The sequence below is a fragment of the Ovis aries genome, chromosome 20 (assembly GCF_016772045.2).
Source record: "Ovis aries strain OAR_USU_Benz2616 breed Rambouillet chromosome 20, ARS-UI_Ramb_v3.0, whole genome shotgun sequence".
Lineage (NCBI taxonomy): Eukaryota > Metazoa > Chordata > Mammalia > Artiodactyla > Bovidae > Ovis > Ovis aries.
Genome location: NC_056073.1, coordinates 39,152,339 through 39,165,771, shown reverse-complemented (window position 1 = coordinate 39,165,771; position 13,433 = coordinate 39,152,339). Strand labels below are relative to the sequence as shown.

General features: G+C 42.1%; 1 protein-coding gene across 1 annotated transcript in view; it reads left to right on the top strand.

The window, feature by feature from the left end:
- CAP2 (cyclase associated actin cytoskeleton regulatory protein 2) overlaps positions 1–13,433 on the top strand; it is a 147,337-nt gene that overhangs the window by 98,473 nt on the left and 35,431 nt on the right. Inside the window, exons 5-7 of the mRNA XM_012101253.4 lie at positions 4,141–4,284; positions 4,611–4,696; positions 11,283–11,388. Coding sequence (XP_011956643.3) covers positions 4,141–4,284; positions 4,611–4,696; positions 11,283–11,388 — 336 coding nt within the window. The remainder of the gene's footprint in view (positions 1–4,140; positions 4,285–4,610; positions 4,697–11,282; positions 11,389–13,433) is intronic.

Genomic DNA, 13,433 nt, shown 5'->3' with positions numbered 1-13,433 from the left:
TTCTGCAAAACAATTATTTCTGGAGCTAAACTGAGATGAATCTGATAATGTGTCTCAATTCTTCAACTTTAAAGCATTTAGAAACTAGGGTCATAAAGATATGGAGTCCTGAAATACTCTCCCAAGTACAGTCCCGTCAAGCTAAGACAGCCCTTGGAAAAGCACTCGCTGAAACTTGCAGTTTGCACATGCATCTTCTCCAGTTTGGCCATTTTGACCTTCTGTTCAAGCCGCAGAAACCTGGAGAAGGGAAAGGGAGACTTTTTGGCTAATTTTCACATAAGTCTTGAAAAATAACTTTCTTTCAGGGAAGTGTCTCTTGGAATTAAAAAAAAAAAAAAAAACTTGAGTGATAAGTCTTTTAGAAAGTAATCTGGGTGAGACATGTAAAACTGGCCAATTTAAAGTCATTCCAGGCACTTCCCTGGTGGTCCAAAGGTTCAATTCCTGGTGTGGGAACCAAGATCCCACATTCCACAGAGCACCTGAGCCTGCATGCCACCAACTAGAGAATCCGTGCAGCACCATGAAAGATCCCAGGTACCATGGCTAAGACCCCTGGCTACTTGTCTAAATAAGTAGATAAAAATAAAGTCACTCCAAAGCACACTAGCTTCTAGCTCTGTCTGAAAAGCCAGCACCAATGCATTCCACTGGGGGAAAAGAAAAAAAACCAGATGCCTCTAAAATAATCTATCAGTGGAAAGCCTTGATGTAGAGGTAACTGACCTCAGTGCAATTCAGACTCTAAGTATTGAGTGTGCTTGTGTGTGTGCTCAGTCATGTCCAACTCTGTGTGACCCTATGGACTGTAGGCCAACTACTGTCCATGGAATTTTCCAGGCAAGAATGCCGGAGTGGTTTGCCATTTCTTACTCCAGGGGATCCTTCCAACCCAGGGCTTGAACCCACATCTCTCGAGTCTCCTGCATTGGCAGGTGGATTCTTTACCACTGTGCCACCTGGGAAGCTCATGTTCTTGATGTATAAACAGGTGGGAGTTCCTCTAACAGCTCCCCTCCCCCCTCCCACCATTCGCTTTCCCCCTGATATCCCACAGGATCAGCCTTGATGGAAATCACACCATAACTCGAATGTTCTCTCTGTGTTTTCGATTCCAGCTGTGAAAGTTCAGGATGAGCTGGAAAATGTAAGCCTCCTTTAAAGCGCATGAGAAATCTATTGGCACAGAATAAAAGCTGTACTGTTTATTAGGGTTTTGCAAGTAGCCGTTGTACTTAGTTCTCTCAGCATTTCTTTCTTTCTTTTTTTTTTTAATGAGGACAATTATTCACGCAATTGCCAAACTAAGGCAAAAGAAAACTTTCTCAATCTTTATGGTGCTTTCATCAGATAACCAATATAAAATATCTTCCAGAATACTCTGTCTCCTCAGACTTTAGAGTTTGTTCTTGGGAAGTTAGAGATAAACAAGGATGGCCTTAATAAATCTAGCAAACATTGTAAATACACAGTTTCTGGTTCTTTTTCCTCTTGGGGCAATAGGCCAGATATCACTAACAATTCAACTATTCTGGCCTTTCTCAAAGATGTCATTGCATCAAGAGCATCATGGCTGAGCAAATCATGGGAGAAAATTAGGATGCTTTCTACTGGTGTTCCCATAATTAAAAATCAACTGCCTTCTGGGGAAACCTGTATAACACACCTTTGATTGGGTGTTGAATTTGGACTTAAAAAAAAAAAACAGTCTCTCAAAGAGGGAAATGTTTGCCTTCTAAAGAGTGAAATTCCAGGAAGGGCATTTCAACCCGACTGTGGCCGTCATTAGCCAAGAAACGTGGAAGAGCTGTGTTTGGGACAGGGACTGTTTAGAGAGGTTTTCTCTCTCTGTTTATTGAGGGTTTGGGGGTGTTTGCTTTCCCTGCACTGTCATTGTGTGTGTGCTCAATCGCTCAGTCGTACCCCGTGGACTGTAGACCTTCAGATTCCTCTGTCCATAGGATTCTCTGACCAGGAATACTAGAGTGGGTTGCAATTTCCTCCTCCAGGAGATCTTCCTGGCCCAAGGATTGAACCCGAGTCTCCTGCCTTGGCAGGGGGATTCTTTACCACTGAGCCACTGGGGAAACCTATACTGTCATTACATCCTTATCTTAGTTTGCCAGCGTTGCCAGAACAAAGTACTTCAGACTACTGCAGACTGGATGGCTTAAACAAATAAAGGTGTGTTGTCACAATTCTGGAGATTCGTAGTCCAAGATCAAGGTGTCGGCAGGGCTGGCTTCTTCTGAAGCCTCTCTCCTTGACCTGTGGATGGCCGTCTTCTCTCTGTGTCGTCACATGATCTTCCCTTGTGAGTCTCTGCATCCTCATCTCCTCTTCTTACAAGGACACCTGTCAGACTGGTTTAGGGTCCACACTGATGACCTCAGTTTTAACTCAAGTACCTCTTTAAAGATCCTGCCTCCTAATACAGTCACATTCTGAGGTTCCAGGGATTAGGACGTCAACATTTGAGTTTGGGAAGGACACAATACAGTGCATAACAACCCTGGTTCAGGGTCTTCCTCAAATCTCTAAGACCTTTCCTTCATAATGGCCAGGAAGGGAAAGTAGGAAGGTAGGAAGGTATTCATGAATTTTCTACAAGACCTGGCTTGCTTTTGAAGCAAGCTTTTTTTTTTTCACCTTCTTCAATATGGAAGAATTTTAAAAGTCTACTGACTTTGAAGACATCATGTTAAGTGAAGGCATCATGTTAAGTGAAATAAGTCTGAGAAAGAAATCCTGTGGGATCTCACTTACATGTGGAATCTAAACAAACAAACAAAAACCCACCAGACTCACAGGAAAAAAAAAAAAAAGAGTAGATTTGTGGTTACCAGAAGTAGGGGCTATGAAGAGGGGGAGCAGAGGAAGAGAGTCATAAGGTATAAACCTCCAGTTACAAATAAATATTAGGATGAATTACAGCATGATGACGGTAGTTAACACTGCTGTGTGATCTGTAGGGAAGTTGTTAAGAGAACAGATCCTCGGAGTTCTCATCACAGGGATAAACTTTTTTTCCTTTTCTTTTTGTTGTATCTATATCAGATGGTGGATATTGATTAACTAAACCTATTGTGATAATAACTTCACAGTTTATGTAAATAAACCAGTACAGTGGTTTGATTTGCATGTATTTACACCTTAAACCTATACAGTGATGTAGGTCAATTATTTCTCAATAAAACAGAAAACATAAAAGCCCACTGAGAACTTTAAGAACACTTTGCTTTCTTTCCGTGTATTTCTATTTCTCCCAAAGGAAAACATTCCTCTGTCCACCTGCAGATCTCAGTTAGGAAGTGTTTTGCTTGCGTTTGTATATCAGTGTTAGGAAAGACCTGGTCAGTGAATCTTGTCAATCAGAGACTTTTAAACTGGCAGAAACCTTGGAGATCACTTAGTGGGTTGGCCGAAAAGTTCCTTTGGGTTTCCCCCATAACATCTTACAGGCTTTTGGACCAACCCAACATAAATATTGTAAGCCATCACCTTCTTACAAAGAACCTCAGTGAAAGAGTTCTACTTTTTTGCATGGGTTATCATAATTATGGTAAAAACCAAGGACTCTCCCTCATGTCATTTCATTTCAAGGACTCTCCCTCCTTCATGTCACAGGAATAGGAAGATATCCGTTTACTAACCTCTGCCTATGCCAATTTTAGGTGTGTGTTATTCTGATCATTCCATTAGATGATATATCTATGTGTTCCATTAGAAAATATAACTTGATCTGCACGCAATTTCACTGTGTTGCATTCAGAAGTCTTCAAAACAGGGGCCATACTGTACTGCTGGATTTTTTCAATGCCTATGGAAGCAGCATTAATAATGTAAGAAATCCATGCAATTTTCATACTTCGGAGAGTGAAAATACTGTATGATCATAAGGGGAAAAAAAAAAAACCCACTCTATTCTGAAGAAGTGAAGTCACTCAGTCGTGTCCGACTCTTTGTGACCCCATGGACTGTAGCCTACCAGGCTCCTCCGTCCATGGGATTTTCCAGGCAAGAGTACTGGAGTGGGTTGCCCCTGACAAGTGCTGAGTCCTCCTGCTTAGGTCAGTGTGAATGAAGGCACTGCGTTTCTGTCTGTCCTCAGTAACAGTGCTCCATGTTTGCTTACAGAACGACGTGGCTGCACTTCTGAAACCAATATCGGAAAAGATTCAGGAGATCCAGACTTTCAGAGAGAGGAACCGGGGGAGTACGATGTTTAATCATCTCTCAGCCGTCAGTGAAAGCATTCCCGCCCTTGGCTGGATAGCCGTGGTGAGTCCGGCTGGAACGTCGCCCCTGCGCCTCGTCGCATTTTTGGAGCGTTTGGGGGAGCTCGTGGCCACCTCCAACCTCCTTCATCCTTCATGAAAGGAAGGTTCCTTCCAGGCTGAACACAGCAGCTCTTTCTTACCCCCACTTGAAGTCCAGGGCTTTGTGTTCTGAGATGCAGGAAGCGTTTCACCAATCCTTACAGAGCAAAATTTGCCTCCAGTTTTCCACTTGACATCTCCATTGCTTCTCTTCCTCTTTAAGGCATTTTCTTTCTTATCCTATATTTTTTTTCTTTCTATGCTTGGGTGATGGCCCTCTTCTCTCAGTCCCCAAAACCCGGTCCTTATGTCAAGGAGATGAACGACGCGGCCACCTTTTACACTAACAGGGTCTTAAAGGACTACAAACACAGGTATGTACCTTCTTTTACTGACCAAATCTTCAATTGATTGTTTGTTAAACATTTGTCCCCAGACTTCATGCAGTTCATTACTGATTCCTTTCAAAGGCTAATTGACTATAAACATTAAGGAAAAATCCCATCTGTATAGGTAAAGCAAAGTAGAAAGTGAAATCAATGATCCAGATAATATGTGTGTTTTAGAAAGTCTTGCCTCAGTTCTCTGGTAATGAATAAACTCTCCCAACAGGAATGCATGTCACTCTGTTACCTATCACCACCATAAGGAGAGGTCTGTGATGATTTGTGATGGACCAGCCCTAAATGGACAAAACTTGAGTGAGTGTTAGTCACTCAGTAGTGTCTGACTCTTTGCAACCTCATGGACTGTAGCCCGCCAGGCTCCTCTGTCCATGAGACTCTCGAAGCAAGAATACTGGAGTGAGTTGCCATTTCCTCCTCCAGGGGATCTTCCCAACCAAGGGATCGAACCCTGGTCTCCTGCATTGGAGGTAGATTCTTTTACCGTCTGAGCCACCAGGGAAGCCCATTGATCAAAATAGAGTTGGTGAATGAGCAGAGAGAAGATAGGGAGTTTCAGGAAAGGAACTAGAAGTGAGGAACAGAAATGAAATGAGACAATAAACTAGGTCAATGAGAGGGAGACCAGAGCTTGCATTCAGATGAAATGAGTTAGGTGGACAGAGATATCAGTAAGAACAGCCGCCATTCAGAGAGCTGTTGAAAGTTTACAGATAAGGCTGAGTCAGCAGGTTTTGCCTGGAGAGTGAGCTTAAAAGGACATGCAGTCTCCAGCACAAATAACAGGTCCTAGAGAGCCTCAGACTGGGGCTAGAATTGGAAATGGGACTGAACAAGGACAAATATAAAGAAATATCAACTGGGGTTTCCCTGGTGGTCCAGTGGCTAAAATTCTGTGCTCCCAGTGTAGGAGGCCCAGACTCAATCCCTGGTCAGGGAACTAGATCCCACACGCCACAGTTAAGACCTGGCATGGCCAAAATAAGTAAGTAAATAATTAAAAAAAAAGAAATACATACCAATACATTTGTTACTAAAAAAGAAAAAAAAAAGCCACACTCAGCAATCCCACTCCTAGATGTATTTCCAAAAGAAATGAAAGCATAGGTCCACACGAAGGCGTGTACCTGATTTCGTAGCAGCATCATTTATGGTTGGCAAAATGTGGAAACAATCCAGACGTCCATCAGCTGCTGAATAGATAAGTAAAATGTATATCCGTACAAGGTTATATTATTCAGCCATTTAAAAAATTAAGTAGTAAAAGTAAAAAAGCAAAACGACTGTCTGGGGAGGCCTTACAAATAGCTGTGAAAAGAAGAGAAATGAAAAGCAAAGGAGAAAAGGAAAGATATAAGCATCTGAATGTAGACCTCCAAAGAATAGCAAGAAGAGATAAGAAAGCCTTCCTCAGCAATCAATGCAAAGAAATAGAGGAAAAGAACAGAATGGGAAAGACTAGAGATCTCTTCAAGAAAATTAGAGATACCAAGGGAACATTTCATGCAAAGATGGGCTTGATAAAGGACAGAAATGGTATGGACATAAAAAGAAGCAGAAGATATTAAGAAGAGGTGGCAAGAATATACAGAAGAATTGTACACAAAAGATCTTCACGACCCAGATAATCACGATGGGGTGATCGCTCACCTAGAGCCAGACATCCTGGGATGTGAAGTCAAGTGGGCCTTAGAAAGTATCACTATGAACAAAGCTAGTGGAGGTGATGGAATACCAGTAGAGCTGTTTCAAATCCTGAAAGATGATGCTGTGAAAGTGCTGCACTCACTATGCCAGCAAATTTGGAAAACTCAGCAGCGGCCACAGGACTGGAAAAGGTCAGTTTTCATTCCAATTCCAAAGAAAGGCAATGCCGAAGAATGCTCAAACTACCACACAAGTGCACTCATCTCACATGCTAGTAAAGTAATGCTCAAAATTCTCCAAGCCAGGCTTCAACAATACGTGAACCATGAACTTCCAAATGTTCAAGCTGGTTTTAGAAAAGGCAGAGGAACCAGAGATCAAATTGCCAACATCCACTGGATCATGGAAAAAGCAAGAGACTTCCAGAAAAACATCTATTTCTGCTTTATTGACTGTGCCAAAGCCCTTGACTGTGTGGATCACAATAAGCTGTGGAAAATTCTTTTTTTTTTTTTATTTTTATTTTTACTTTATTTTGCTTTACAATACTGTATTGGTTTTGCCATACATTGACATGGATCAGCCACGGGTATACATGAGTTCCCAATCCTGAACCCCCCTCCCACCTCCCTCCCCATGTCATAAACTGTGGAAAATTCTTTAAGAGATGGGAATACCAGACCACCTGACCTGCCTCTTGAGAAACCTGTATGCAGGTCAGGAAGCAACAGTTAGAACTGGACATGGAACAACAAACTGGTTCCAGATAGGAAAAGGAGTATGTCAAGGCTGTATATTGTCACCCTGCTTATTTAACTTATATGCAGAGTACATCATGAGAAACACTGGGCTGGAAGAAGCACAAGGTGGAATCAAGATTGCCAGGAGAAATATCAATCACCTCAGATATGCAGATGACACCACCCTTATGGCAGAAAGTAAAGAGGAACTAAAAAGCCACTTGATGAAAGTAAAAGAGGAGAGTGAAAAAGTTGGCTTAAAGGTCAACATTCAGAAAACTAAGATCATGGCATCTGGTCCCATCACTTCATGGCAAATAGATGGGGAAACAGTAGAAACAGTGTCAGAGTTAATTTTTTGGGGCTCCAGAATCACTACAGATGGTGACTGCAGCCATGAAATTAAAAGGCGCTTACTCCTTAGAAGGAAAGTTATGACCATCTAGATGGCATATTCAAAATCAGAGACATTACTTTGCCAACAAAGGTCCATCTAGTCAAGGCTATGGTTTTTCCAGTAGTCATGTATGGATGTGAGAGTTGGACTGTGAAGAAAGCTGAGTGCCGAAGAATTGATGCTTTGAACTGTGGTGTTGGAGAAGACTGTTGAGAGTCCCTTGGACTGCAAGGAGATCCAACCAGTCCGTTGTAAAGGAGATCAGTCCTGGATGTTCTTTGGAAGATATGATGCTGAAGGTGAAACTCCAGTGCTTTGGCCACCTCATGCGAAGAGTTGACTCATTGGAGAAGACTCTGATGCTGGGAGGGATTGGGGGCAGGAGAAGGGGATGACAGAGGATGAGATGGCTGGATGGCATCACTGACTCGATGCAGGTGAGTCTAAGTGAACTCCGGGAGTTAGTGATGAACAGGGAGGCCTGGCGTGCTGCGATTCATGGAGTCCCAAAGAGTCGGACACGACTGAGTGACTGAACTGAACTGAACTGAACTGATGGATGAGCCTTGAAAACATTATGTTGAATGAAAGAAGTCAGACACAAAAGACCACATATTGTATTCCATTTATATAAAGTTCCAGAATTGGCAAATCCATAAAGACAGAAAGTAGATTAGCCGTTGTCTAGGGCTGGGGAAATTGGGTAGAAACGTGGAGTAACTGCTAATGAGTATTGGGTTTCTTTGGGGTGTGATGAAAATGTTTTAAAACTGACTGTGGTAATGATTGCACAGTTCAAACTGAGCTATTGAATTGTATGCCTTGAATGGATGAATTGCCTAGGATATGAGTTATATCCCAGGAAAGCTATTATGCTAAACAGAATAAGGCAAAAAGCAACCACAGTACTCTCCTCCTCTCATAGAGTTTAGTTATTCTGTGTTAGCTCTTCTAGGAAGAGCAGCTCTAGAGACTTCTGACTTCCACACACCTTTTTCCCTCCTGAGGTCTCTTCCACCCTAAGGAAGCTTCCCTTAAGCTCTGATACTCAGTAACAGACTCCCTGCACCCATAGAACTGTGGTTGAGTGCCCAGTGATACAACTCCAAATGTTGCCACTTTGTGTTAGAGATTATAGAACTGTGCAGTATGAATGAGAACAGGCATCAGAAATGCAAGACAATCTGCCCACATAAAAATAGCAGTTCAGGAAAGAACAAGTTGAAGTTGCAAAAGTATGTCAGCATTAACATAAAAGACCTCTTTACCTAGTCCCTTCTTGGGGTGTACAGACACACACCTGTACCTGCCTATTCAGGACACCTTAGCCACCTCCTGAGCCTCTGCCTTTTTGCACATCACTCTTGGAAGCCATTTTTGTTTTTATCTCAGCTCCTGCCCTCCCAGTCCCTACTTGAGTGTGTCTTGGGGGCCATGGTGTGAGTGATTCTCTCCAGGTGTCGTACAGCCAGGAGAGTTAAGAGTTTGCACTTTTTTGTGCACACACAAAGAAAGTCTAGTATTTGTTCCTCTTGATCAGCTATTAGGTAGAAAAACTACTTCTGACAGCATCAAGGACAATCCATTTAAACTTAATGGACCACCCGAAGACTGTGTAGTGTGCTGCGGAAGTGCATTCAGTCCTAAGTCACCGTGGAGCTTCCAGGAGTGCCAACCTGAACAACGCAGAATGCTCCACAACCGCTTACTCACACCCATTTATGTGCACACCCAAGACGGCAGTGCCTGCACTTTGGGTGGGCTCCGTGAGGGCTGCGGGGTGTTGCGGACTCATTGATGAGGTATCACCAGTGTGGCAGGCTGACTGCTGCCTGCCTGACAGACAAGCCGTGGGTGGAGGAGTAGAAAGGCAGGCTTCCTTGTGGTATACACAGAAGGGCTGTGGGCAGTGGACTCTGCATCTGTGCAGCCTTTTCAGCTGGCTTGACTGGCTGCTCAGCTCTTTTGTCAATAAATGAAAAGAACAAGTTAATTATTTTGACTTTCTAGAGGTAAGACTTTTCTGAGTCATAGTCACTAAAAGTCACTCATCCCTCCCATACCTTCTTCCAGGGGAAATGGAACTCAGGCTGAGTTGTCAGCTCTGGAAGTATAGTTAAGTCCTCTTCAATTTGTTGTCTCTTAGACACTGGCTTCCCTGGTGGCACGGATGGTAAAGAATACACCTACAATGTGGGAGACCTGGGTTTGGTTCCTGATTTGGGAAGATCCCCTGGAAAAGGGAAAGGCTACCCACTCCAGTATTCTCTTGCCTGGAGAATCCCCATAGACAGAGGAGTCTTGTGGGCTACAGTCCATGGAGTCGCAAAGAATAGGACACAACTAAGCACAGAGTCTGCCTTTGGGTTAAAAGGGACCATGTTGTTATTCCTTACTACACGTTTAGCTAGAACTTTCTTCAAGTTAAAATGGTACTATAATAGCTAAAAGAAAAATAGTTTGCCTGTGCAGGTTTGGACTTCATGTGTTAAGCTTTTTAATAGAAGTATATGGAATGTGCCATCTGCTTTTTCTAGAATGCCTACAGGCTGTATTGTGCTTATATATGTACATATGCACATGTATGAATTAAATGACCATATAATAGATAAATATGTGCATTTGGGGTTTTGACTGTAAAACTGAGAGGAAGTGACAATGAAATATTTCATAGATTTGATTAATGTAGTCAGTAAATCTAAAAATGTGGAACAAAATCACTCATATTTTTCCTTTTTGAGGGGCAGATAGTTATGAGTTCAGTTCCCCATTTTCCTTCTCTTAAATGGCATGACTTAATACGCTGGAGTTCTAAACATGCTCATGGTACTTAGAACTTTTCAAGGAAAGCAAAATATATCCAGAGACAAGTCATTATTGACAAAGGCGAAGTAATAGAGATTTCCTTCTGATATTGTCTTCAGATTAATGACCCAGGTTTGTGATTAAATTTTTGGTAACAGATTTCATCATTTTCTCATTTTCCACTACTTTATTCAAAGCAGAAAAAAATGTGTAGTTGGAAATTACCCAAAGGAAATGCAACTATTTTTGCCTGTTTATATCATAAGTTTAATGTTTCTAACAGTTCTCCCAATCCTATGTTAATCTAGTTTTAAAAGGTAAGTATTTTATCACTTCTCGGTTGAGTAAAATAGGAGTAAAAATACTGGCCGTGCCCTGCCTTGCTTTCATTGTCATTATGAGTATCAACTTAAGGTAATCTAAGTGATTGTCCCTTTACAACTATTGAGTGTTACCTATTTGTAGGAAATCATTTTTCTTACTATAGCAACTTTCCTTATCAGTCCAGAATTCTCCAATTTGGTTACCCTTTCAATTGAATAATTCCACAAATTATTAGAAAAAAAGCCAAAGGACCTTTTTTCTTTTGAGAGATTCTCCTGCCTGAAAGCACATTGTTTTTCATTTTGCATTAGAAGCAGTACAGAAAGAAATGATCTCCCCTCCGTGCTCATCTCCCCGTGAGAGATGACACGAGAATGAACTGACTGGGTTCAGTGGATGCTCTCTCTGCGGGCCTCTCTGCTCCACACCAGACCTCAGGGTACCCAGCTCCTCTCAGGGCAGACCTGGACCATACCCTTTCGAGGTTCTTTTCAGACTCAGTTCACAGCTACTGGACTAGAAAGACCATTGTTCCAGAGTCATTTGGTGCTTTAGTTACTAGATTGCCATGTGCCTTCCAGTGTTGTTAAATTTTTATTTTAGATCCTAATTCCCCTCTCTTCCACTCTCTTTTATGACAAAGTGATCTACGCCATGTGGATTGGGTGAAGTCATATCTGAACATTTGGAGCGAGCTTCAAGCGTACATCAAGGAACACCACACCACAGGCCTTACTTGGAGCAAAACAGTAAGTGCCCAGCCCTGTTCCCCCCGGGTAACAAAAGGTTATGAGGATACTCATTTTCAGTAGCCTGGTAATTTAAGGTAAATTCTATACCTTAAGGAAAACATAAGATAAAATATACATGTAGAAGCTGCTTATAAAAAATGGCGTTGGCATAAGAAAGTCTGGAAACTGCCTGTATGACAGACAAAAAGAAAATGGTTGAGTTGTCAGTGGTAAGAACGTAGTGGAATGCTCTGCAGCCATCAAAATAACAGATATGGTGATTACAGGTGATGAGATGTACCAGTCAATGTTAAGTAATAGAGTGCAAAAGTTAATGAGCTCTAAGATGACATGTTTATTAAGAAACTGTGTAGGTAAAATTGAAGGAAACAAGATTTTAAAATAGATAGAATTCTGAATATAATGTTTTAATGTTTTAAATTTCCTTTTGGCATTTTAAAGTTTACTAAGTAGTATTTTTCAATACTTAGGCAATCCTAGTGATTTGAATGGTATCCTAGTCCTAGGATAAAACCCCATCCTGAGTCTGTTCCGGCTTGAATTCCCACAGAAGATTCTGATTTGATATTTGCCCTTTTCACCTTGTCTCTCTCGCCTTCCGCTCTCACTGATCCGGTGCTACCAAACTACCTGCAGAGTTCTGAACACGTGCAGTGCTTAGACTGAACCAAATCACACTGCTGCTTTTCAGATTTTGCGAGTCTCATGTTTAACCTTGTTTGCAATGTCCTGAATGTCTATTGTATAAGCATTAGTGGTTCAGTGGTAGAATTCTCAGCTGCCATGGGGGAGGCCTGGTTCGATTCCCAGCCAATGCAAAAGCGCACAAGTTTTAGATCTTGCCAGGTGGCACCAGTGGTAAAGAACCTGCCTGCTGATGCAGGAGACATAAGAGACATGGGTTCAATCCCTGGACTGGGAAGGTCCCTGGAGGAGGGTGCAGCAACCCACTCCAGTGAATTTGCCTGGAGAATCCCATAGACAGGGGAGCCCTGCTGGACATAGGGTCGCGAAGAGTCGAACATGACTGTATCAACTTAGCATGAACATATATCATGCTCTGTGACCCAGGTTCCCTGGGGAACTCTTTTCTCTACGACTGAGTTCCAACATCACCTCTTTAAGGAACTTTGCTGATCTCCATTGGCACCCTATCTGGGTTGGTGATCTTCCGCTATGCTTCCTTCACATCTTGAATATACCTCAGGCATAGCCTGTAGCATATAGAATTATAAAAATTTATGTTTTTAGATCTCGCCCCCTGGATTGGAAACATCTGTGTCTCCAGGTCCTCACATAGTGCCTGGGATGGAGTAGGTACTCAGTAAATAGTTTGAACTCAATTGTAACTTAGGAGACTCTTAAGACCTTCCCTGCTCTTTAAAATCTCTGCACTTGTTATGAAAAGGCTTCCTGTGGAAACTTCCTTCCATTTGAAATGAATGTTAGGGGCATCCGTGGTGGTCCAGTGGGTAAGACGCTGCACTCCTAATGAAAGGGGCCCCGGTTCATTCCCTGGTCAGGGAATTAGATCCCACATGTTACAACTAAGGCCTGGTGCAAATTAAAAATAATAAATATATATTTTTTAATTTTTATTTTTACTTTATTTTACTTTACAATACTGTATTGGTTTTGCCATACATTGACATGAATCAGCCACGGTGTACATGAGTTCCCAATCCTGAACCCCCCTCCCACCTCCCACCCCATATCATCTCATTGGATCATCCCTGTGCACCAGCCCCAAGCATCCTATATCCTGTATCGAACATAGACTGGTGATTCATTTCTTACATGATAGTATACATGTTTCAGTGCCATGCTCCCGAATCATCCCACCCTCTCCCTCTCCCTCAGAGTCCAAAAGTCCATTCTATACATCTGTGTCTCTTTTGCTGTCTCACATACAGGGTTATCATTACCATCTTTCTAAATTCCATATATATGTGTTAGTATACTATATTGGTGTTTTTCTTTCTGGCTTACTTCACTCTGTATAATCGGCTCCAGTTTCATCCATCTCATTAGAACTGATTCAA